The sequence below is a fragment of the Phymastichus coffea genome, unplaced genomic scaffold (assembly GCF_024137745.1).
Source record: "Phymastichus coffea isolate CEN01 unplaced genomic scaffold, Cenicafe_Pcof_1.1 PCOF00182, whole genome shotgun sequence".
Taxonomy (NCBI): Eukaryota; Metazoa; Arthropoda; class Insecta; order Hymenoptera; family Eulophidae; genus Phymastichus; species Phymastichus coffea.
The window spans coordinates 258730-282463 of NW_026706993.1; the positions used below are offsets into that span (position 1 = coordinate 258730).

Consider the following 23734-nt stretch of genomic DNA (forward strand, 5'->3'; position numbering starts at 1 on the left):
TCTCGTTTCCCATAATGTTGGGATGGTCTTTTACGTCTTAAGAATGAGATGAAGATCAAATTAGGGAACTTTCAATACATCAATGAAACTACACGTTTCATTGTGCTTTAGCGATTTACTAGATTTACGTGGGATCAAAAGATTATTATTATTATTTTAAGAGGATTTCTTTGAAAAAAATTTTCATTTTTTTGTAATGATAGCAGTATACAGCATTTTATATTGCTCTTGCCCAATTAATCGTCATTTCACGTAAAATCGAAATTTCCCGCCAATTTTTCACCTATCACTTTTAAACCAATCACAGCAGTTTTATAGTTTGCAGTAAAATTGGATATATATACATATATATACATACATACATATACATATATATATATATATATATATATATAAATATGGCTATATATATATATATATATAGCCACCACCACAGTACCACGAAACCAGCACGAAACTTGACAAGTGGACAAGTGGCATAAAGATTACTGCCCGCCGTCAAAACAAAAAATACATTGATTTTAAATGTGATCAATAAAATAATATTTAAATATAACTATAACGTAATTATTTTCAAAATTATTGGCAATGGCAACTCGGGTACTGTTGCATTTAGGAGATGCAACGAACAAATTGTAATAATTGTCAAGTATATTTTTCTTCGAGGTTATATCATGATGTGATGAATTTTTATCATATTTTGCAGCATCTTTTCAAATGTACAATGCTATCGAACGAAATTACAAATACAAAACCTATTGAAACCAATCAGATATTTTCGAAGAGTTAGACAAGTAGAAGAAAGACCTAAATCTCCTTTTGACAATGTTGTTATTCAGTATAGTGGTCCTACTAATAGCAGAAAAATATTAAAAGGATTTTTATTTGCATCGACGGTAAATCCATTATTTTATTTTGTTTTATCAATATAAAGAAATCAATACTGCCTTGCTATGAAAGTTAACAATCAGAATTTTTGTACATAATATGATGCAATTGTTTATCAAGTTAGCTCAATAATGAATATTTTGTATACAATCACTGCTAAGAATTTTTCAATTATAAATATAATGTTGAATTTTCTAGTATTTTTTTTCTATAAATAAATGCTTTTGAAATAATAATATTTAAAAAGTATACATTTCAGTTTGCTTATTATTTCATTTATTTACAGGTATTTTATTTTATAAATATATAATTTGCTTTATAAAAAAATTACAGTTTAGTGGTGCTACACTTGTTGGAGCAACGATCTTGGAATACGAGCGAATAAGAGAACAAACATTCAGAGGACTCAATCGATTTCCATTTAGTCAGCCAATTAGATCAACTGTAAATATTTTAGATGCATTAAAATGACAAATTGAAAAATTGATGAATTTCATCTATGATTTTGACTATGTATCAAATATTTTACATATCTTAAAAGGTGACAGGATGGAGAAGTCAAGCAAATACATGGTGGACTAATTTATCAGATGGTCAGCGAACTTTTTATTTCATTTGTTTTGCAAATGTATTAGTATTTCTAGCATGGCGAGTACCTCAATGGAATCCTATAATGCTCAAATACTTTGCAACTAATCCAGCTTCCAGTAAGTAGAATATAATCTTATTAAATTCAATTTGTACATTGATCCAACTTGGGTAATTCATAACTTTTTCTTTTCATTAGGTGCAACTTGTATACCCATGCTGCTATCTACGTTTTCTCATTATAATTTCTTACATTTAGCAGCAAATATGTATGTATTGCACAGTTTCAGTAGTGCTGCTGTTGCATACTTAGGAAGAGAGCATTTTCTTGCAGTTTATTTGTCTAGTGGAGTCTTTTCTAGTGCTTTTAGTAATGCTTATAAAATAATGTTTAACCGCCATGGATTTTCTTTAGGAGCTGTAAGTTGAAAATTTATTTGACTCAAAGTATATTTTAATACTATTTAATACTATATCTTTATTCAATATGGTCATATAAAAATTTTACTATTAAATATCAATATTATGCTATTTTAGTCAGGAGCAATTATGGGAATCTTGGGATTTGTTTGTACTCAGTTTCCAGAAACAAGACTCAGTATAATTTTGCTACCTCAAATAACATTCAGTGCTGGAGCAGTAATTATTTTTTTATGCCAAATTCATGTAACTTCCAAAAGATTATTAATTAAATTCTGAATTTTTAGGCAATAAAATCGATAATGGCATTTGATGCAGCTGGTTGTATATTGGGATGGCAATTTTTTGATCACGCGGCGCATTTAGGTGGTGTTCTATTTGGAATGTAAGTTGATTTTAAAAACCAATATTTTTCACGCAATGTAATCAAATTTCTTCAACAAACTTTAAATTATTTATCAGGTTTTGGCAAGCATGGGGCATTGAAAATATTTGGCGGCAACGTTCACCAATCTTGAAACAATGGCACGAATTTAGGAATCCTCCAAAATCTTAATAGAAATAATTTAGGTAAATTACTTTTCAAATTTGTCTTCATGAAATAGATTAGTGATTGACACTGTGAACCGACTTCAATCATAATCATGTTTGAAGAAATAATTTGAGATTTTTTAAATATATATTTCATATATTTTTTATAAGTATAGAAGTTGTCATTTGTTTCCATTTGAATAACTTAAAAAGCGTTGAGTTATTTGGATTAAAAATTATAATTGAAATCAATAACAAATACAAAAATGTGATGCACAATATATTTGATAAAAAAATTAATACATAAAAGTATACTCTTGTATAGAATGCATTTTAATTTTTGAGATATTTAACGTGATGTTTAATGTGATCTTCAATGAATGTTGCAATGAAATAATAACTATGGTTATATCCTTCATGCATTCTCATAGTGACATGTACAGACTCTGCATCTTTTGCTGCTGCAATAAGATTTTCAGGATGGAGTTGTTCCTTCAAAAAATTATCTTCTTTGCCCTAAAAAAAATGTTAATCTACGTGTTTTTTAAATTGTTGAGATTTTTGAAAGTTTATTATATATTTCAGTATATAACAAAACAATTTATGAAAACAGCATTTGTTTTTATAACTCAATTATTTATTAATTTTATAATACAGTTCTAAAAAAACAAAAATTAAAATCACTAAAAGTTAGACATTGTAAATATTTACCTGATCAATTAATATATCCAATGGAGGTCCATTGTAATTCTTTACCAACTCTGTAGCATCCCATTCATTCCAGTGACTATCATCTTTATTGCCACCCAAGTAACCAGAGAAAGCTTTTTGACCCCAACGACAGTTAACAGGATTTGCAATTGGTGCAAAAGCAGACACAGACTTGTATTGATTCAGACATTTCAAAGCACAAATTAAAGCCCCATGTCCTCCCATACTGAAAAAACCAATGAAAATTTTGAAGAAATACTTATCAGTTTTTTATTGCATGTGATAAAAACAATTTTTTAATTATGATAGATATACCTGTGTCCCATGATTGACTGTTTATCCGAGAGAACAGAAAACTTTTCATTGATCAAAGCAGGTAACTCCTTTGTAACATAACTGAACATTTGGTAATGACTTTTCCATGGCTCTTGAGTTGCATCAACATAAAATCCTGCTCCAGATCCAAAATCCCATGAGTCATCTTCTCCAGGAATATTAACTCCTCTGGGACTTGTATCTGGTACAACTAACATAACTCCATGCTCAGCAGCATACTTCTGAGCACCAGCTTTTTGAATAAAATTAACTTCTGTACATTCTAAGCCTGACAACCAATATATCACAGGTACTGGGCCTTCTTCTGTTTGAGGTGGTAAGAAAACACCCAAGTTCATACGACATTTTAATACAGAACTTTGAACATATTAAATACATATTATATTGATGAAAAAAATGCAATATTTATACTAGAGTGAACATCCCTATTACCTGCAACCAAGATACCAATATCCTAATTATTAACAATTTAAATTATGCATAGTTTGAAAAAGCTACAGTAAATGAAAGTGATATTAAATTGTTCAATATATACACTGTAATACCAATTAGAAAGATGACACACTGAATGAAAAACTCAAATATTTCAATTTACTTCATGACTGTTAATTGGTCTTGTGAAAAAATTTTATGTATCAGTATTAGACTACTTCTACAAAACTGCCATATAAATAGATTTGATATTTATTAATGCAACAAAACAAATTTTAATGCATTCAATAGTCGTAGTAGATCAGTATTGAATTTATTTTTAATTTACTTTTCTTATTAATTTTTCTTATTTAATTATCCATACTAACTCAATTAAATAACAAAAAAATGCCTGATAATAGATGGGTACTGGTAATAGGAACACTCACTTTATATTAACATAAATTTTCAAGTAATATAAATATTTCATAAATATTTATATTACTTAAAAATCCACTAGACTTTAGAATTTCAAAAAATCAACTTTAAGATAATTTTTCAACATAAATTTATAATAATGCAAAAAAGTTTCTGTAAATTATTTTTGATAAATAAACCTTTCATGAGTTAAAATTTGTTGCCATCCTCCAAAACATTTGTTATTGGATACCACAGTGAATTCAGACATTTTGATAAATAAAGGATAAGAAACAATCTATTTGAATATCTGAAATGATAAGAAAATTTAATAATTTAGTAGATTACAAACACATAGGCAGAAAGTCAAACTATCTTTGTCCAGCGGAGTTTAACGCCCGAGATAAAGCCTTGGTCGTCAAACCTACCGGCTAGGGCATCCTACAATCTGGTCGAATGTCGTATACTATTTTTTCTTGCTCCCAAATGGAACATTCGTTGAATAATTAATGTTTTTGCTGAAAATGATGCTCAGTTGCTGTTCGCTCGCGTTCGGCCACGTTAGTCATGTATCCAGTTCCAGACCCACTCTCACTCTCATCATTTACCAGGGTCACCACTCTATGAATAGCGTGAATGTCCACTGGTGAAGTTTTGTGACCTGCGTCAGCTCACCCTCAACTATAGTGTTATACTCATTGTAAGCCTTTGCGGTTGCTTTTATGTAAATTCAAACAGCTGACTACATGTTATTGATGCCTGCCCGACTGTAAGATCGAGCCTAGATGAAGCCGAGATCTTTCTGATCGGAGCAGGAATTAAAAGCATCCAGAAAATAATGGAATAAAGAATAGAAATTAGGCAAAAAAATAGTATACGACCTATAGTCTCGGTATTAGCAAGTTCAGGTCACGTATCAGGTTATAAATTTACACGTGCTTTGTGAACTTGCTAATGCTGTCGCGACCTTGGATTGTAATAGTATATTGGGTTGTAATAGTACATCAGAATTATTATATTTAACCACATGTTGTAAAAATATAATAAGTAACGTACAAACAAATAGGAATTCGCCGGCCACTTACCGAAACACTGGTGCAGTGATTGAACGGAACCTTTCTAACTGCCTCAACAGCTGCCGACTGAATAATTATTGGAATCATCTCCGGCACTATCTTTGCCGATATGCTTAGAAGTTAGACTTATCACATCTTTTGATATTTCCAACAATGACTAGTGAATTTTGAATCATTCCGAAGTAGATTATAACTATATGTATTTTTGTTATGGTATCTGATTTAAACTAGTGATGTTTTGCGCGCTCATTTTTTTCGTCTTTTTTTCGCATTCATTTTAATAATGTTCAATTACGGATCAAAACTTTTATTGATAAAATTGAAAATCCGAAAATTCTTCAATATACATTAAATATTCCTTTGATTTGATATGAGATATAGCTGATGAATTATTTATTGGTAAATAAATATGCAATTACGTCTATACTCATGATTTCAAAAACGTTATCAATGAATTTTGAAGTTTCTATCGTCCTAAGTTATGTGTTATAAAATCATTTTTCAAAAGCTTGAAAGACATGATTAAAATGTAATATATGAGTTTTAAAAACATTATAGTTTTCTAAAATCATATTGTAATGTTTTAGTAGTACGGCGAGCTAGGTAGGGTGTCCAAAAAATTTTATTTTCATGAAGTTGTATCGTATCTATATCGTTTATATAACTATGATCAAGATTCACAGCCGACATTCCCGAGCATTTTGGTCATAGCTGTATAAACGATATAGATGCAATACGACTTCATGAAAATGAAGTTTTTCGTAGCGTCATCGGATTCTCATCACTTGAAATGAACACTTTTGTCTTGAGACACCTCGCTGAAAGACAAGCAGAAAGAGAGCAACCGCTCAAAAGATTTTACGCGGCACGATTGTTTGCACGAGGGGTTAATCACTGATGAAATCAGACTCTATATGAAATCACATGAAATTATTAGATCCTATAGCTTTGTAGATACATTAGTGAAAATGCTAAAATCGGTGAAATCGATGAAATCAAAAAAATCGCTAGAAAGGATGAGTCCGAGAAAAATATATGTAAACAATCTTACTCATATGTATATGCATGTCATGCGCGCAAGTATGTGTAGGCTGAAAGTTATGTCTCAAGTTGTTTGTCGGTGCTGCATAATATGCTTAGATACGCTCATTTGTTTTTTTTTTAGCGTAGACACTATACTTGGCCCCACGATTATTTGACTCTTGCTCTACGTAACGTGCATGTATTCTTTTTGTTTTGCAGTGTCGCGAGTGTTGCTTACCGTTGATCAAGATCTTCGTGAAGAAGTTCTTCATTATTCGCTCGAAAACAATTTTGTAACGCTGAATGCGTATACATGTATAAAAATTAATGCATATTCTCTAATCCAATTAATTTTAAAATTACAAAATTTATCTTAATCTGAAAATTTCTTTGCATCAGACTTATTTTTGCCGTGGCTTTTTAATAGTCAAACGCGTTAATCTTTCCTTCATGCACTTGGATAAATGGGTTCTACTTTCTCAACAAAAGTTAATTTTAGTATATTTGAAGTACTAAATAAAATAATAAGAATTCAACTATAAAATGAAATGAGAATAAAAACACGAATTTTAGATTCCCACGTTTTAAAAAGAAAATGAATCAGCCAAATCATGAAACATGCATTTCCGGGTACAGACCAAATTAATGACACTTAATTTAAGAATTGCTGAAGAAAAAACTTTTAAAGAAGTCACAGCACTTGGGATGATTGTGAATAGGAATGTCAGTGATAATGTTCATATACCTGTGATTAACAATAATGTTTCTACAACTAATTTTGAATTTGATGATGAGAGCAAAGATGAAAGTGAGTTTGATAAGATAGTTGTTAGATAACTCAAACACTAAAAGTCGGGATAACAATTTATTAGATGATCTAAGTAGATTAACGAATATTTAGGGTACGCTAGATTTAAAAAATTACAATGGGAAAAAAATTTGAAAGAAAACAGACTTTTTATCTGTTTGATAGATTCGTCGAGTAAAATAATTCGTCGTAAGAAAATTGTCTATATGTTAGTTATTAAATGAAAATCATCACAGTTTGAGTAGCAATCGGCTGCAAAGAGTTCAAGATATGCAAATAGAAAAATCGAAAAAAAATAAAAACGTACTACAAAAAGTGTACTAAAATATTCATAGGAGAATACTGTTTGTTCAATCAAATATATAATTGGGACAAATGTTTTGTTGGGCTCATTCTTTCTTTCGCATCCTCCACTGAATCCACATTGAAAAGCTTAGGATACTCAAGCGACTACGCTAACGTCACTGATAATAAAAAAGACATCGTTGTTCTTTCCCAGTGTTACAATCTAAAAAATAAAGATTTTAATGTTGTGGTTCCTGTATCTATGGATGTACATGGGTATATAGACATAAAAAATCACACGTATATAATTTCTCCGCCATTAATCGAAAATGATAAGTTAATTTTAAGTTCCGAACTGTTAACTAAAATTAAAAAGCTTATATAATATAAAAATGAATGTCAAATAAAAGAAATTTTCTTATGTACACCATTGATTTATATTTTATCTCATGTTTTATGCCTCGTTAAGTATATTCAGAAAAAATATTTGACATTGATATCTTAAAATCGATTTCATATCATTAAAAAAAATCAATTGCAATCATTTGAAATCATTATTTTGTGAGTTGAATCACGTTAATGAATTCATAAAGAATCACAATCGTACACCGTTCCCCCGGGTTATTAATTCCTCGTGCTTGCTTTCGTGCACGTCGTCTGTCGGAGCTAAGTGTGATGCCATCTAGCGCTAGCTTAGCGCGTTTCAATCGCCACAATATCCTTCACGATATAGCAATAAGATATTTCGATAGATATTTACGGTTGTAATCATAATGCATTTTCAAAAAAAAATTTCTAATGTTAACGTCATTTAATAAACTCTTAATATATAATCTATCGATATATATATATATATATATATATATATATATATATATATTTTATTATTGCTTGCTTTGTTTGAAGCTAAATTTTCGTATAGAACAAAGTTTAATTAATTTCTCTATCAATGTATTGATTCATACAAAATTCATGCCACTCATATTAATACACTTTTCGAACATTTAATCATCTACGAAAATATGCAGTAATCTTTCATAAGCATACACCACATATATATGTACATACTATCACATAACAGTTGATCAGAGAACAGTTGATCACAGAACTATCTTTCAGCCAATCAGATAACAAATAAACTGGCTTTATTTTATCAGGTTTCTCTTCTTTTATAAAAAAATAAAAAGGAGGAGGATTATATGTTGCATTTATCACACAAATTAGATAAATCTTTTTTTAATTAATATGCAAGTTGTACATACTTATGAGATGTGAATAAATGTACATTCTTACGTTACTTGATCATTTGTGAATGTATTAATAGTGAGCATTAGTAAGTACCCGTAGCCATGAAATTGCTATCCTAAAATGTTGCTGCAACGTTATTTATCATGATAACACTGCTAATACAAATGTTTTCTGGTTGGTAGTGAATTTTTTTTATATAGAGCAAACAATGATGTTTGCATCACAATTTCAATGATATTTAGTCAACGTTGAATAAAATATTACAAAAATGTTGTGAAAACAGTACATAATGGCTAATTGATTTCATGAAATTAAAAACTTACCTTGTATTCTAGCGAAGCGTCGTAACAATGTTAGCTCAACGTTTTGGTAATTGTAGTAACGTCACGCAAACATTACCCTCATAAAATAGCGCTTGAGATATTGGTTCGACAATGTTAGTAACATTTTGTCTTAAACAAAAGCGAAAATATTATCGTAACGTTAAAAAATGAAAAAAAATAACTGCTCCATAAATATATGATGCTTTTATCACTATATTTAATTTAATTTGTGGAAAAACGCACAGTAAACTGTTAATTATACATACATAAATGCACGTTCAAAGATTGCACATTGTTTTAAATTATTAATTGATAAAAAAAAACCACGTAGTTAGCTGTATTATTAAAATGATCTTCATAAATAAAAAAAGTGATAAATTAAAAAGACATTGCACAGTTAAAATTACTCTATAAAAAAAAATATTTTTCTGCGGAGCTTGATGTTACTATTTTTTCTTCGACTTTTTCTTTTGGTGTGTAGATTTAAGACTAGTTTTTGAAGATCTTTCCGATTCGACCGCTGTGAACAAACAAAAAAAGTCACAATCTATTTGAAAAGTAGAAATGATGAAAAAGACGTGGATTAAAAGAAGTCACCGGAAAAATCAGGCTTGAAGTGTGCGACCGAGCCTTGAATAGCACTTTCCCTCGATGACGAAACCGGCTGTAATAGACTAGTTCTAGAAGAGCTGATAGCACTTTCACATCGACTCGAAGTGATCGGTGTCGCCTGTTGCCGTAGATAGTACGTGCACGGCAAACTGATGCTGTGCTCGGTGAGGAGCTTCTTCACGTAAGCCTCAGCCTCGAGATGTCGAATAGTAAACTCGGTGATACGTTGCAGAGCCAGAGTGTTTTGTTCTTGTAACTCGCGCACTGCTATGTCTCTCTGGTACCATACAAATGAAAGCAATTCGAAACGTGTGAGAACGCGTTGTTGGTGAAATTCTGGTGTGAATTACCTCTTGCAACAGAAGCGTTTCGCTGGATTCACAGACGCATTTGTTTTGAATGTCCTTCAAAATTTTGCGCAGATTCTTATCGGCTCGCAGTATTTTCTCCTTTTGCTCGGTTATCTGTTGTTCCAAATTGGAAACTGTTTGACGTTTGAGTTCTCTCTCATCTTTGATCTTTTTGATGTCTTTATCGAGTTGTTCGCAATTGTCTTCCATTCGCTACAGCAATTAAATATACTGAAGAATTTTTAAAACAGAAGAAACAAAAACATGCTCGTACCTTGTAATCCTGTTCAAGTTGATCTAGAACGTATTGTTTTTGTCTATTCAGCTCGAGAACGTTAAGAAGCTCTTCGTCGAGTTTACGTTGCTCTGCTTTCTCGGCACTGTCATCGTCGACGAGCGACAGGCTCGATTTATATTTGTCGTTACAAACGTTCACTAGCCGTAAAGTATTCTCCATACTACGAATTTCCATTTCAGCTTTGCGGATCGTTTGGTTGAGCTTGTCACCACGCTCTTTCAGGAGATAGCGTTCCTTCAATTGTTGTTTTTAATGAGACGACAGTTCGTTTCAATGAAATAAACTACACCTTCAAGAAATACCTGAGCACTTTGGATAGCGAGGTAAGTAGAAGTAATGGGCGATCCGTCCTCGGGATTAATACCCAACATGGCAACGTGGATATCATATCGAGCTTGAAGTTGTTGTATTCTCGATCGCCTTTCAGCTATCATCATACGAAGCTCCGCGCAGTCGTTTAACACAACTTTACGTTGAAGATTTAGACTCTCCTTTTGCACTTTAATATCCGATTTTCGCTCTTGCATTGCCTGTTGAGGATCATTCATATAAAATCATATCAGCTGCATTTTTTTATTTGACGCGACTGTTGGCATTCTTGCAATTTCCAAACATTACATCATGTATCATTTTCTTTAGAAGCAGGAAATACTCCGAAATTTCAACATTTATTGCTTATTTAGGAAATTCTCAAGCGCGTTTGTTATAAATTCATAAGTGTACGTCCGAATATTTTTATGATACTCAAGCAAAATATTCCGAATAAACTATTGTTCGAAGAAATGTAATTGATGAAAGAAAAAAACTGAAAAGATTAATTTTAGACTTACAGCCTCTATTTGAATAGCATATTTCTCCAAGTCATAAAGCTTGTCGTCCACCTTAGACACGATTTTTCCTGCCTCTTTCAATCTTAATTCCAGTATACTTTCCTCCACCTTTCGCTCTTCATAGTTACTTTGCGCTGCTTTTAATTGCTTCTCTCCACCTTCGATCATCACTAAAAGTTCCTGCTGCTTGCCTTTCAAACGTTGCAGCTCCTCGTTATTAGTTGCTATCGAGTTTGATATTTTCCGTGCTTCGTTCTACGAAGAAAGAAAATACATATTTCCCAATTCGTCTCAGTCCGAACATGCAAGAATAAAGATTTTGTACCTCAACTTGAGCCAATTGACCTTGTAATGTCTTGATGGTCTCGGTCTTCTCCTGCAGAATCTTTTGCAAATGCTTCGATCTTTGGTGCTTGGCTTCTAATTCATCTTTATCTCTCTCTTGTCCAAGAATGTTAGCCAGCCTCATCTCGCACTTTTGTAGTTCGACATCGATGTGATACGCGCTTTCTCGCTTGTCTTTGATCGACTTTTCTTCTTTGGCCTGCTCAGCTAATAGCTGATCCCATTCTTTGGCTTCTCCCTGATGGCGAAGTAACAGCACTTTGTGCTCGCCTTCCAGCTCGCTAAACTGCGTTGTCGTACGCAGAATTAGGGCTTGCTGACGCTTGATCTCCTTCAGGATGGCGAGCTTTCGTTTCTCTTCTTTCTAAAATCAATTTTCAAAGTGCTTTCGTGTTTTTTCCATTGTAACATTTTGCCGTGACTTTGTCATACCTCCAGCATATCTTGCAACTGGAAGGTTCTCTCCTCGATATTCATCTTTTGACCGTCGATATTTTTCAAGGTCTCCTTCAGATCTTCAATCCTTTTTGTACATTCTTGCACTTTCGCTCTTTTGTCCCCGACTTCGCTGCGCTTGCGCTTCAAGTTTGCTCGAGTGTCTTGGATGCGTCGCGCCAATTCTTGCAAATGTTTTTGCCGGACATACAACTAGAAATTTCATTTGCAATATCACGCAAACAAACCTATCGAAGGAATAATATTTAATAAGCGATTCTTACTTCTATTGTGTACGAATCGATTATGCTAGACAATTTTTGACGTTCTTCTCTGACGTATGAGAGATCTCTTTCCAATTGCTTGATGCTGTCCTCAAGTTCCTTATTTTCATTCTCTTGAATCGATAAAAATCGCTCGGCATCCTGATAAACGTCCATTCTCTCTTTTGCGACTTCGCGTAAGAAATTAATTTCCTTCGAATAATTAAGACTTTTGCTTATCCCACATTCATAGTATTTTCATGAAAGTTTTAACGTTCAATCAACTAACTTGGAGTGCATCGTAAATGGCTTTATCGCGTTGCGTAAGCACGTTAACGCTCTGAGTCCATTGGTCCATCAATTGACGACGATCCTTGACCGCTTGGCTGTACAGATGCGTTGTTCTTTCCAGTGTCAACTCTGAGATGATAAATTTTAAATCGAGCACGAAAATAATGTAAATTAATGAACTAAGGTGTGATAGCGTGAATCTAAAATAGTATGTAAATTGAAAATTCACCTAATTCTTGAATATCCCCGACGGATTTAATCACAGTTTGTCGGTAAATTTCGGCTTTTTCACTGAGCTGCTGTCGTTCCAACTCTATTTTCTTAACAACACGAAAATTAACAATTTGAAAAGAAATTGTTCAACCTCTGGCTCAAATACAGATTTTTATGATGTTACTCGATTTGGCATCTCACCTTGAAATCTTTTTCATCCGACTTGACAAGTTGCTCGATTATCATATTCTTCTCTTCTTTCTTATTCAACTTTTCTTCCCAACTCAATAGCCTATCCTTGTCCAATTGTATATTTCTTTTAGTGTTCTCCAGCTTCTTCGTCAACTTTACGACATTTTGCTTCATCATAATGATCTTGTCGTTCAGTTCTCGCGTCTGTTTTTCACGCTGTTTCATCTCCTGAGCCAGTTTCGATTCTTCGCTCTGAGAGAGACGGTAAAGATGGTTTTCTGTCTCAACCTGAGTCGAATGTGCAGACAAAAGTTTTTGATTATGTTTTTGCTCTTGCTTGACGTCTGATGCATGCTTGCGGATGTCCTGGATACGCTCGAGAGTGTTTTCCAACTGCGATTTGAGCGATGCTCGAAGGCGAGATTTACGTTCAATCTGAAAATATTACATTTGGTATATATGTGCCTGTTGAGTATTTCTATATTACTTTTACATATGAATCATAAAAGCATATAATTTGCAATAAATGTAAAAGTATATTATTGTGCACTATCGTTTGTATGAAGGAAATAATAATAAATATGGCTTGCCCGTTCAAAAAAATATTAACAGTTGATAAAATTGTAGTATTTTCACGTGTACTATTTATTTTTAAGATCGAAAACTATTAATTAAACTAAATCAAAATTAAATTATAACTGGTATCATCAAGAAAAAGCTTACGTTAATAGTACTCGCCACATCCTACTGTCACGTTTATTCCTAACTACTCTAATAAATAAATAAAAAAGATACTTACTTCCTCTTCCAGCTGCTTATTTTCCGCATTGGCAATTGGAATACGAAAGCCATCATTCCAACCTAAATCGTTCAAAACTTCTTCAATTGCGTTAACCATTATTGAAGCGTCGTCACTATATTATTTCTTCGAAAATCATTGAAATTTACTCGACAATTTTCGAAATAAAAATCAGTTGTACGTATTGAGACTTGGCGGACGTTTTTTAATTTACAACGTGCCGGTTTCTTGTGTACCTCGTATGCACCTGGTGACGTAGTCCAATTCAGCGTCCATGGAAACAAACACAACAGGGTGTAATCGATTCGACAGAAATCGTTCGAACGTTTATCATGCTGTCAAGGGGCTGGGGTATGCTCCATTATTTAGAAAACCTAGCATATCTCAGTATATTTTTTCTTAAAACTTAATGGTTGCAAAATTGTAAATTAAAAAGGACTTATGACTGAAAGATATACCGGAGATTGATTTTACTGTATACACGCTCAGTGATAAATGCAACGAATCGAATAAATAAGTTGAAACCTATCTAGTATAAAATCATATTATTGTCAGTTACTATTTAGTCAAGCGTCATTTACCTTTACAATATACGACAATGCAGAAAAGTTATACCTTTGAAGGCTACGTCTGAACTATGTTTTAGACCATTAATTCAAGCCTATAATCACAGAACAACCTTAAAACTGATCGTTGTTGCCAAATCACGGATTTCTAAATGAAAGAGAGTTCAGAAACTGCGCACCTTGAATTTTAAAAGATTCTCGACCTACCTCCGTACGTGCAGTCGGATTGACCACAGTTCCTTTTTGTCCCCCTTTGTGTCAATATATCATACAATTGCTTAAACAATCATTGCCTATTGTGAAGTACGCGAGAAGAGGTTTTATATTTCAAGTGATCCCACATTTTGCAGTTCAATAGCAACAATATCAGATGCTCTTTGGCAAAACGAAATATTTCGGGTAAATACATTCTAAGTATTTATGGAAAAGAAAATAATATATATTAAAAATAGAGAAGTAAAATTCGATTAATTATAAATTCATTTTGAGCAAATACGTTATTTAACAGAAGAATCGCAGCCGCTGCAACATTGATATTTTGATCATCAATGATAAACAAGATGTATTCGTTGAACACTTTTGCAATAGCCTGTTGTGTAGTGATTTGTACAGTTATACCGATAAATTTATCAGATATTCATGATGCTCTCTGTAAGTATATTACGTTGATTGTCACTATTGTCCACAATCATTATATATATTTTCGATAGAATTCGTTAATAAGGCTTGTAAACAACATATCCGATAGGATGCATACTTTTGCATTTCAGCACGAGTCAACGTCGTGTTTCCACTAAATCTTGATTCTAACAAGACGAGCTTTTATTCTATGGGATTACTACGATATTCATACAATACTGATGATTTGAAAGTACTTCGAAACCAGGATTCTACATCCGTTCAAATATTCATACCGAAGGCTAGTTTGATCGTTGCGCAAGGTAGACAACTTCTCCATATTAACTTAATGCAATAGTTTGTAGAAATTCAACAATACTGATAGCCCGATATACTTGATCAATTTTAGGAATAACTCGTCCGTACAATAGAAAATATAACATCAATTCTAAAGGAGCTCTTCTTACTTTAGAAACAAGAGGAACTGCTCAACTGGTATAAAAACGTTGTCAATTAGTTTTTTTATGAATAAAGTACAACAATTGATTAAACGAAATTTTTTTTATACAGTCTTCTGACGGAAAACGTGCCGAAAACTGCCAGTTTATTTTTACAGAGAATAAAGATTCAGAGTAAGTTTCCTAACTCTCCGGTCTTCACGAATATTTCATTAATTCTAATTTCATTTAATAAAAAAAGTTGTATCAACATTTACAGAAATAACCGAATAAAAGAAATCGTGAAAGAAGGACTACTTAAAGAATTGCAGCGTAGTTTGGGAGATGAATTATGTGATAAAATACAGTTCTGATATAACTAATTTTCAATTGAATTGACTTGTATGAATTTATTGAATACTATAACGGTTTCGTTTTATAAAAAAATATTACGCTTGAATGAAAACGTACGTATGCTCAGATAAGCACATTTTGTAAGACCTAATAAGGTTAATAAAAATGATTCACAGCTGATATGAAAACATGTGTGGAGTTGTAAAGAAAACAGTCAATTGATGATCCCAATTATTAAACCCGTTCCCCCATAAAAAATTAAATTTCAAAATTTCAAAGAGTATAACGTGTAATAGGACAAAATTTATAAAATGTCAACTACTTGAGGTCTAAAATTGAAAGAATTCTTTTTTTCTTCGCTACACAGATAACCAAAAATGCTCGTGAACATAATTAGAAATGTTCGCAAAAAATATTTTTTGTAGCATTTTTATGATTGAGCAGCATAAAGTCATCAAAATTAAGGCTAATGTTATTTCTTATAGCTTAATCTAGCATACATTTATAATAAATTTAGAAAGCAGTATAAAAACTAGAAATCAATACCTTCAATGTGCCCTCGCTTATCTAAATCACGCAGTGCAATAATGGGCTATTTAAGTCACGCGTATTGTAATATACTGTTATAGCAGATACATACCCTGTCAAACTGCACCATCGTTGCTGTCAAAATTAGACCTCAAGCATTTACCTAGAATATCGAAATAGGATTTGTATTATATATAAATATCGAGAAGATTTGTAAAAAACAGAAAGCTGTAATAGCGCTTCAGAATTTGCTATGTTTTTTACAGTAAATATTGAGTTTGAGAGATTTGATTATTTATTAACTACTTATCTGGTGATGAGATAAATATAAGTTATATTTAATATAATAGTTAAATCGCAATATAAGTGATGAATACAAAGTAAAGTTATATAGTATGACAAAGTAGTAAGTAATAAAATAATAGTAGTAGAATCGATTATAATCAAGAAATAGATGATAGTGAGTTATGCGAAATTACAATAGAATTACTAATAATTAAACAGAATATAATTCAATTGATGGTTAGTTAAACTTCGGGTGTATTTAACATAGCGAATGGCATAATTACATACGAATTTAGAGATAGAAAGGGAAAGAAGTGAGAAGGGGGATGAAGAGAACGAGGAAAATTGACCGTATTAAAGTTTGGCAGGAAGGTGAGCTGGATGTAGAATTGAGACCAAAAGATTTGAGTTTAAGTATCGTTCAGGAACAAGTAGATAATCAGAATTACAAGTAAAATATGAGGCATGAAATGGAAGGGTTAAATGAGACAAAAAATCAGGTAAGAAGGAAGATGTGAAGTTTTCATTGCAGATTCTGGAGTGCCAGTTGTGATCTTTCCATGATATAAAGCAAAGACCGGAACCATGACTTAAACTCGTCAAACGTATTAAGATTAATTTCAGTAACTGATAGTTTGTTAAGTAGTCGTGAACCGGTTATTGTGAAAGAATTATTCCATAATTCGATTCTGGGTGCGTAATAGGTAAAAAGCGAGGAGGGATTTCTAGTACTCTTTGGAGTACTTAACTGAATTGTGGAGGATAATAGTAAGTTTAAAAGGTTGGAAGGAATGGAAGTAGCAATTAGTTTAAAAAACAGGGAACCGAAAGAGAGTAAGGGTTTGTTTGATAATGTAAGCCACCCAAGTAACAGCCTATGATGCGTTATATGCAAAATGACAAGAGAATTTGGTATATAGAGGACAAAGCTTATTATAAAACGAACATAGGTATTATTGGCAGTTTGCAGATCAGTAGTGCACTGTTTATCGAGATCCATAAATACCAATGAGCAATAATCAAAGTGCGGAAAAATTAGTGACTCGACAAGTTTCTTTTTAAATCAATGAATAATGACTTTTTGTAGAATCTAAGGATCCATGGATCCTGCAAATGACCGTGCTGCAGTGCTGCTTCCAATCAAGTTTATCAGATAATGCAAACCCAAGATTTTTTACTAGTGAAGAATATTCTATAGCTGTGTCGTTAAGTGAAAGTGAGTAAAAACGCGCTCAAGTTCAGTTTAGAAATATAAAGTTCGCTGCCAAAGATGAAGGCTTAGTCTTGTTGGTATTTAGGCAAAGGCCATTAGCATGTGCCTATTCATTAACACAGTCAACCTCTGCCTGTGCTACGGTGATTAGAGACTAAAGATCGACAAATTTACCGTGAAGATAGATTTGTAAATCATCGGCATACATTATATAGTTTGCTCTATTCAGTTTCTTTGGGAGGTCATTTATGAAGATGGAAAAGCGGAGAGGCCCAAGAATACTACCCTGAGGCATATCAGATAATGTACGCAGCAAATCGGATGTATTACCGTAGTCGTCGATGACAGCATGGAGACGATTAGTGAGGTAGAAATGGAACCAGGAAAGCGTGGTGTCATCAAGTTTGAAAGAGCGAAGCTCTTTTTTATAAGCGATGAATGAGGAATGGAGTCAAAGGCTTTAAAAAATCAAAAAGTAATAATAAAGTTAATTTTCTATTTTCTATTGCTAGACGTATATCATCAGTAACAGCAAGGAGGACAATTTGAGTGCTATGTCCTCGATGAAAACCAGCCTGACGAGGATCAAGGAGGTTATTCGATTTAAGGTGGTTTGACAGTTGAATATGCAGTAGATGTTTAAGGGTTTTAGAAAAGTTGCTTAATATTGAAATAGAACGAGTATCAGTAGGAGAAGTTGGTGTATTTGTTTTAACTAAAGGTCATATTAGGAATTTTTTCCAGAACTCGGGGAAAATACCTGTTTCAATTGATTCATTAAAGAGAATAGTGAGGTATGGGAGTATGGAGTTGAGAATAAGTTTTATCATTTTTCCAGAGATGCGATCAAATCCTCGACCAAAAGTGTTCGGCTGAATTGGGTGGAAATAATCGAATTCACTTTTTCTAACACTCTAGATTTATTTTATTTCACAAACACAAGGAACTGTTTGACGATGAATATTACAAAAAAAACAAGCAACTTAAAACTACGAGAATATTACAGATATAAAAAAGAAAAAGAACGCTTATACAACAAAATACGCAAACGTTGAGTTACTCAAAAATCGCGGAAACGAGAAAGGATCCAGAAAACGCCTGGAAGATGTCCGGCCGAACATTAGGTCTGCTTTCCGAGCACCCCCGAATATGCTCATCAGACTTTCCCTCCTTGCAGCCATCTCCCGTTTATGGCCAAAAACCCAGGAGAAAGCTCTTTGGGCCCTAAATCATTTTTTGCGCGGCCTGCCGCCCTGCTCCTCTTCCGAGTCGTGGGACTCGACGCACGTAGCGGCTCACTGCCTACCAGTCAAATCGAGGTACAGGAGTCTTTTTTTTTAAATTTTCCTCGCATTTATTTGTTTTCCAACTACGGGATTTTTATCTCCCAAGTTGCAATTACGTGGCTCCCTTAATCATATAAGAAGTCACACGTAGATCCGAGGGCAGTGACGACGACCATGCAATGCGTTATCGGCTGTTCACGGCCGCGTGTATCTCCGCGAAAGGTGCATCAGAAAACGTCACTAATTCTCGCATAGAATTGAAAATATCCGCTCGATTTACACTTCAAGGATCGCAGTAGCGTTATTAATTTCCTAAATTGTTTTTCGATAACCTTAAAGAAATTTCTCTTTTGAGGAAACAGGCGAAAATGAACACAACCCTTGCACTTTCTCTTTAAAAAAAAAAACAGGTGAAAGCTAATACAATTCTTAAACTTTCTCTTTTTTTTTTTTTTTTTAAGAAAAACAGGCGAAAATGAACACAACCCTTACACGTGTGCCTAACCCGCTCTAGCGCGTTAATTTCCCTATTTCCCAATGTGCTACGCTTTCATTTTCAAAGGTACGTCCTGCACTCCACGTGTACAACTCAAAAACTCTTTCTCGTCTGCAAAATCTATTAGGGTATTTATGAGTATGGAGGAAAATCTTCTAGATCTAGTGAAAGATGGGTCATAGAGATAGAAGCGTAATGTCGGTTAAGTTCATTAGTGGTAGAAAGAGTGAAAGGAAAGCCGTAGGTTTTATTTAAAAGATCGAGAAAGCGAAATCCCCGCCATTTTGCTTCGATTTTTGGAGCTTCATCGAGTTCTTTCTTGATATAATTATTTTTAGCTGTATCCATTGTATTTGAAACCTGAAAGCGCAGACTTATGTGTGGTAAGGTCGCGGATAGATACGGTTGAAGTTGAAACTTTGTACGCATGATCACGACGTGAAATGAGAGCACGAATGTCTGGGGTGATCCATGGCTATTACGCTCGGAGGAGAGCTTGATGGTGCGAACTGGAGCAGCCTGATTAATGTAGAGATGATTAAGTAAATAAAGGAAGATTCGTATGAGTTTAAATTTAAGGCGGAGCTAAACTGAGATAATGCATTTAAAGGTTGATAAGATGCACAGTAGGTTGTTGAAACTATGAAGTAAAGTGTTTAGAAGCTTGTTGGGATCGACTTTCTTTAGCTGACGAGTACATATAGTTTTTGTAACAGGGTTAACCCAACCGCAGCGAATAGAAATTTCGATTAAGTCGTGACCAGCTATAAAAGGGATGGAAGGTTTCTAAAAATCTGCTACTTCTTTAAGATCATAATTTACAATGAATAAATCTAAGGTAATATGAGAAGGGATGTCTTTATCAATATAATGGTGGGAGGGTGCGAGAGAGAGAGACTACAGAGAGAGCATGTATGTCTAGAAGATTATTGAGACCAGAGCGAGAAAGAGAGCAACGTACATTTTGGGCCTTTGCTTCAACCGTGACCAGAGCCGGATTTAGCTAGGGGCTTGGGTGGTCTATAGCCCCGGGCCCAGGGTATCAGTCAGACCAGATTTTTGAATTCCTTAAGTGGGCCCAGCCGTATGTTCGTCCCGGGCCCTTAAAAGGTTAATATCCGGCTTTGACAGTGACAGTGTGTTAGATAGATAGATAGGACAAGTTAGAGTGCAGACATAAGTCTTTCAAATAAAGCAGAAATCTTTCGGTAATGAAACAAATTATTTTATTTTTTTTTCAACATTATCTACAATTTACAATGATTTTTTGAAGTGAGTGACAATAGTTGTATTTTTATTATCTATATGAATAACTTTGTCAAAACTTGCTTTACAAGACTAAATATGAGTGAAGAAAAATAGTAAGCATATGTGGTTATTTAGTAACGATAATATAAGTATATTTATAAAATATTGATGATCAAACGTAAAAGGAATGCAGTTAGTGTATAAAACATATTTTTGGCAGGACTCTTCAAATTCGCATTCACTACACTGCCAGCAGTGGTTTTTTTTTCTAAAAATTACACTGAAGTAAATGCATGTTTTTTTCTTCTTCGATTTTCTATAAAAATACAAGTATACTAGTTTATGTATAAATGACACAAAGCATAAGCTTCATACCAGTTTGATATTAGATTGCACAATAGATAATTATTTTTTGTTGTTTATAGATAATGAAAGGCAATTCATAGATACGCTGCTTCGATGAAAAAATTACTTGGTAACTTCGTGAATAGCATGAGCAAGATATTCTACATTTTTCGATGTTACTCCAGCCATTGATATTCTTCCATCTTTAGTAAGGTAAATACTGAACTCCTTGGTAAGCCGTTCGACCTTTATAAAAATACAAAAATCAAGTTTTTAGTGTTTTTTAATAAAGTTAAAAAATTGTGTAGATTATTACGCGTTTACCTCGGGAGCTTTTAAGCCAGTGAAGCAGAACATGCCTATCTGGTCGGTAATATGGGACCAGTCACGAGTACTACCATTATTTCTTAAATTGTCACGAAGCTTCGTACGTACTGAAATAATCCGGTCGGCCATACCTTTTACATCGACCAACCATTCTCTTTTGAGCTCTGTGTTACCCAAAATTTCTGTAACAATGCGAGCTCCATTGATTGGTGGATTTGAATACATCGGCCTAATAAGAATTTTAATTTGAGACATGGTACGAGACGCTTCATCTTTATCAGCGCCAATGAGTGAGAAAGCTCCGACCCGCTCACCTAAAAATATAAATATATTATTTTATAGCCTTTCCTAAGGGAAGAAAAAAGAGTATGTAAATAATCTTAATTAATATTTACCATATAATCCCATATTTTTCGCATATGACTGAGCCAAAACAATGTGATGTCCTTCCTTAACAAATAATCTTACTGCTAAAGAATCTTTCATTACATCACCTTTGAAAAATACAACATTATTACAAATGAAAACTTCACCTTTTTTTGTAAAAATTTATCACATAATTGTAAAGTATTTACCAGATGCAAAACCTTGATAAGCCATATCAAAGAATGGAAACAGATTCTTCTTTTTAATAAGTTGACATAATTCAGCCCATTGATCTGGTTTAGGGTCCACGCCTGTGGGATTATGAGCACAAGCATGCAAGAGAATAATAGATTTTTCTGGAATTTTCTGAAATAAAATAATGTAATGTCATTAATACCAATTTTTAAATGTAAAGAAAAATGTGAAAAAATCTGATTTCCTTACATTAATGTCATCTAAAACCCCTTGGAAGTCGAGACCACAAGTTTTGGGATCATAGTACCTATATGATTTTACATTTAGACCAGCTAACTTGAAAAGCGGTGCGTGGTTACCCCATGAAGGTGTAGGTAAATATACATCTTTGTTACCAGGAAAAAAATGGGATAAGAAGTTGGCCCCAATGCACAGAGATCCTGTTCCAGAAATACCTTGCACGGTTGCATTCTACAAATTAAATAGCCATTGTAATATAACATTGCAGATTAATTTAAAGTAAAACATATAACATAATATACTTACACGGCCATTTGGAACTACATCATTATCATCACCAAGTGCCAAATTAATAGAATGTTTACAAAACTCTACATTTCCAGAAATTGGAGAGTATTCTTTATCTAATACTTTGCTACGCAAATTTGCTTCTGCCTAAAAACCAATGTTATTAGAATGGTGAATATTAAACTGTTATATTGTTACTCAATAAAATTAAAAATTTTGTACAGTATTAATATTTTTCAACCTTTATCACACTTGGAAGCATGAATGGTTTGCCATTATCATCTCTGTAAGCTCCAACGCCAAGATTAATTTTCTTTGGATTTTGGTCTTTCTTGAATGCTTCAGTAACACCAAGGATGGCATCTGGGGGTCCCATCTGAACATGAGACCACCATGAGCTAAAAAATATAGTGATAAAATTAGTAATCTATTGTAAATAATTTTTTTTCAATAAAAATTATATGAAATCTAGAAATCTGTAGTAATTTCTTTAAATTTTTCAATAAAATAAAAAAATTAATATAATGTTACTTAAAATCCAGCATAAGAACAAATTTATCAGTCACATATATAAAATCACCTTCTTTTGAGTAAGAAAATAAGTATTGACTATTAAAAATCATCCGTGAAAATTTAACTCATATCTTTGTTAATAACAATCAAAATTTTAAATCGACAAAATCGAACAGAATCGAACAAAATCGAGCAAAATCGAACAAAATGAACAAACGGTATGAAATGTAGAAAAGCAAATGTAATTATAGAACAACAAACAAATTATAAAGTCCACGTGGTAAGGAAGATGGACACATCTCGATGGAACGGAATTTCATCTCGTAGAGACGTACGTATAAATTGCGATGTAAGTAGAGCACGCATAGGTTAGAAATACTTGCGGGAAAATCAGATTATTTACCCAAATCTTGATTGTACTGCATTGTTGCTGCTCGTCTTCAGAAATGAAGTGGTAAACCTTGCACCTTGAGCCATAGCTTCCTTTTTTATTTTTAAATTCACTTGTTACACGAACAATAAAAAGAAAGCGCTATACTCAGTTCGAAGCTGATAGGCGACTGGAAGCAGCTGAAAGTACCGACCAACCGACGATGATAGATTCGCCGCAGTCCCTCTCTCTCTCTCGCACTCGCATTCTTCCCCTCATGTTTGCTTATATATTCATCATGTATGACGACGCCTCTGCCGTAACGTGTAATGCTGCTATTACAATTTTGCAGAGGATGATGTCAAA

General features: G+C 33.2%; 4 protein-coding genes across 7 annotated transcripts; 1 reads left to right on the forward strand and 3 right to left on the reverse strand.

Moving 5' to 3' along the window:
- The first annotated feature begins 456 nt into the window (after positions 1–456).
- On the forward strand, positions 457–2487 carry LOC131673514 (presenilin-associated rhomboid-like protein, mitochondrial). Its single transcript, XM_058951548.1, has 8 exons — positions 457–635; positions 707–896; positions 1222–1332; positions 1430–1595; positions 1676–1896; positions 2014–2115; positions 2184–2281; positions 2359–2487. Exons 1-8 carry the CDS (start codon positions 589–591, stop codon positions 2450–2452), a joined length of 1029 nt encoding a protein of 342 aa, XP_058807531.1. The 5' UTR covers positions 457–588; the 3' UTR covers positions 2453–2487.
- A 150-nt stretch (positions 2488–2637) lies between these two features.
- LOC131673515 (S-formylglutathione hydrolase) lies at positions 2638–5535 on the reverse strand. 3 transcript variants are annotated; one of them, XM_058951549.1, is made up of 5 exons: positions 5388–5535; positions 4503–4612; positions 3454–3831; positions 3139–3364; positions 2638–2943 (listed from the first exon to the last, which is right to left on the reverse strand). In XM_058951549.1, exons 2-5 carry the CDS (start codon positions 4571–4573, stop codon positions 2761–2763), a joined length of 858 nt encoding a protein of 285 aa, XP_058807532.1. In that variant the 5' UTR covers positions 4574–4612; positions 5388–5535; the 3' UTR covers positions 2638–2760. The 3 variants fall into 3 exon arrangements, with proteins under 3 accessions (XP_058807532.1, XP_058807533.1, XP_058807535.1); XM_058951550.1 differs by lacking the exon at positions 5388–5535 and adding an exon at positions 4731–5311; XM_058951552.1 differs by lacking the exon at positions 5388–5535 and having other exon boundaries at positions 3454–3778; positions 4503–4613.
- A 4113-nt stretch (positions 5536–9648) lies between these two features.
- On the reverse strand, positions 9649–13792 carry LOC131673519 (coiled-coil domain-containing protein 39). Its single transcript, XM_058951558.1, has 12 exons — positions 13694–13792; positions 12904–13329; positions 12719–12809; positions 12488–12618; positions 12220–12411; positions 11933–12148; positions 11481–11864; positions 11156–11410; positions 10628–10855; positions 10302–10559; positions 10028–10240; positions 9649–9954 (listed from the first exon to the last, which is right to left on the reverse strand). Exons 1-12 carry the CDS (start codon positions 13790–13792, stop codon positions 9649–9651), a joined length of 2799 nt encoding a protein of 932 aa, XP_058807541.1.
- A 6960-nt stretch (positions 13793–20752) lies between these two features.
- On the reverse strand, positions 20753–23703 carry LOC131673523 (aspartate aminotransferase, mitochondrial). 2 transcript variants are annotated; one of them, XR_009302716.1, is made up of 9 exons: positions 23402–23703; positions 22727–22883; positions 22504–22632; positions 22207–22428; positions 21972–22128; positions 21792–21890; positions 21394–21710; positions 21100–21315; positions 20753–21040 (listed from the first exon to the last, which is right to left on the reverse strand). XR_009302716.1 is itself a non-coding variant. In XM_058951561.1 (8 exons), exons 1-8 carry the CDS (start codon positions 23473–23475, stop codon positions 21193–21195), a joined length of 1278 nt encoding a protein of 425 aa, XP_058807544.1. In that variant the 5' UTR covers positions 23476–23702; the 3' UTR covers positions 20753–21192. The 2 variants fall into 2 exon arrangements, 1 of the variants encoding a protein (XP_058807544.1); XM_058951561.1 differs by having other exon boundaries at positions 20753–21315; positions 23402–23702.
- Between the last annotated feature and the right edge of the window lie 31 nt (positions 23704–23734).

Bases quoted from the DNA above. Each gene is read 5' to 3' on its own strand.
- LOC131673523 (XM_058951561.1), bottom strand. From the start codon at position 23,475: ATGGCTCAAGGTGCAAGGTTTACCACTTCATTTCTGAAGACGAGCAGC. The intron at 22,429-22,503 runs GTAAGTATATTA...TTTAATTTGTAG, and splicing joins ATGTAGTTCCAAATGGCCGT to AATGCAACCGTGCAAGGTAT. The intron at 21,711-21,791 runs GTAAATATTAAT...TTATATTTTTAG, and splicing joins GAAAAATATGGGATTATATG to GTGAGCGGGTCGGAGCTTTC.
- LOC131673514 (XM_058951548.1), top strand. From the start codon at position 589: ATGGCAACTCGGGTACTGTTGCATTTAGGAGATGCAACGAACAAATT. The intron at 1,897-2,013 runs GTAAGTTGAAAA...ATGCTATTTTAG, and splicing joins ATGGATTTTCTTTAGGAGCT to TCAGGAGCAATTATGGGAAT. The intron at 2,282-2,358 runs GTAAGTTGATTT...ATTATTTATCAG, and splicing joins GGTGGTGTTCTATTTGGAAT to GTTTTGGCAAGCATGGGGCA.
- LOC131673519 (XM_058951558.1), bottom strand. From the start codon at position 13,792: ATGGTTAACGCAATTGAAGAAGTTTTGAACGATTTAGGTTGGAATGAT. The intron at 12,619-12,718 runs GTGAATTTTCAA...TTATCATCTCAG, and splicing joins CGGGGATATTCAAGAATTAG to AGTTGACACTGGAAAGAACA. The intron at 10,241-10,301 runs GTACGAGCATGT...TAATTGCTGTAG, and splicing joins AACTTGAACAGGATTACAAG to CGAATGGAAGACAATTGCGA.
- LOC131673515 (XM_058951549.1), bottom strand. From the start codon at position 4,573: ATGTCTGAATTCACTGTGGTATCCAATAACAAATGTTTTGGAGGATGG. The intron at 3,832-4,502 runs GTTTATTTATCA...ATATGTTCAAAG, and splicing joins CAAATTTTAACTCATGAAAG to TTCTGTATTAAAATGTCGTA. The intron at 2,944-3,138 runs GTAAATATTTAC...CATTTTTTTTAG, and splicing joins TGGATATATTAATTGATCAG to GGCAAAGAAGATAATTTTTT.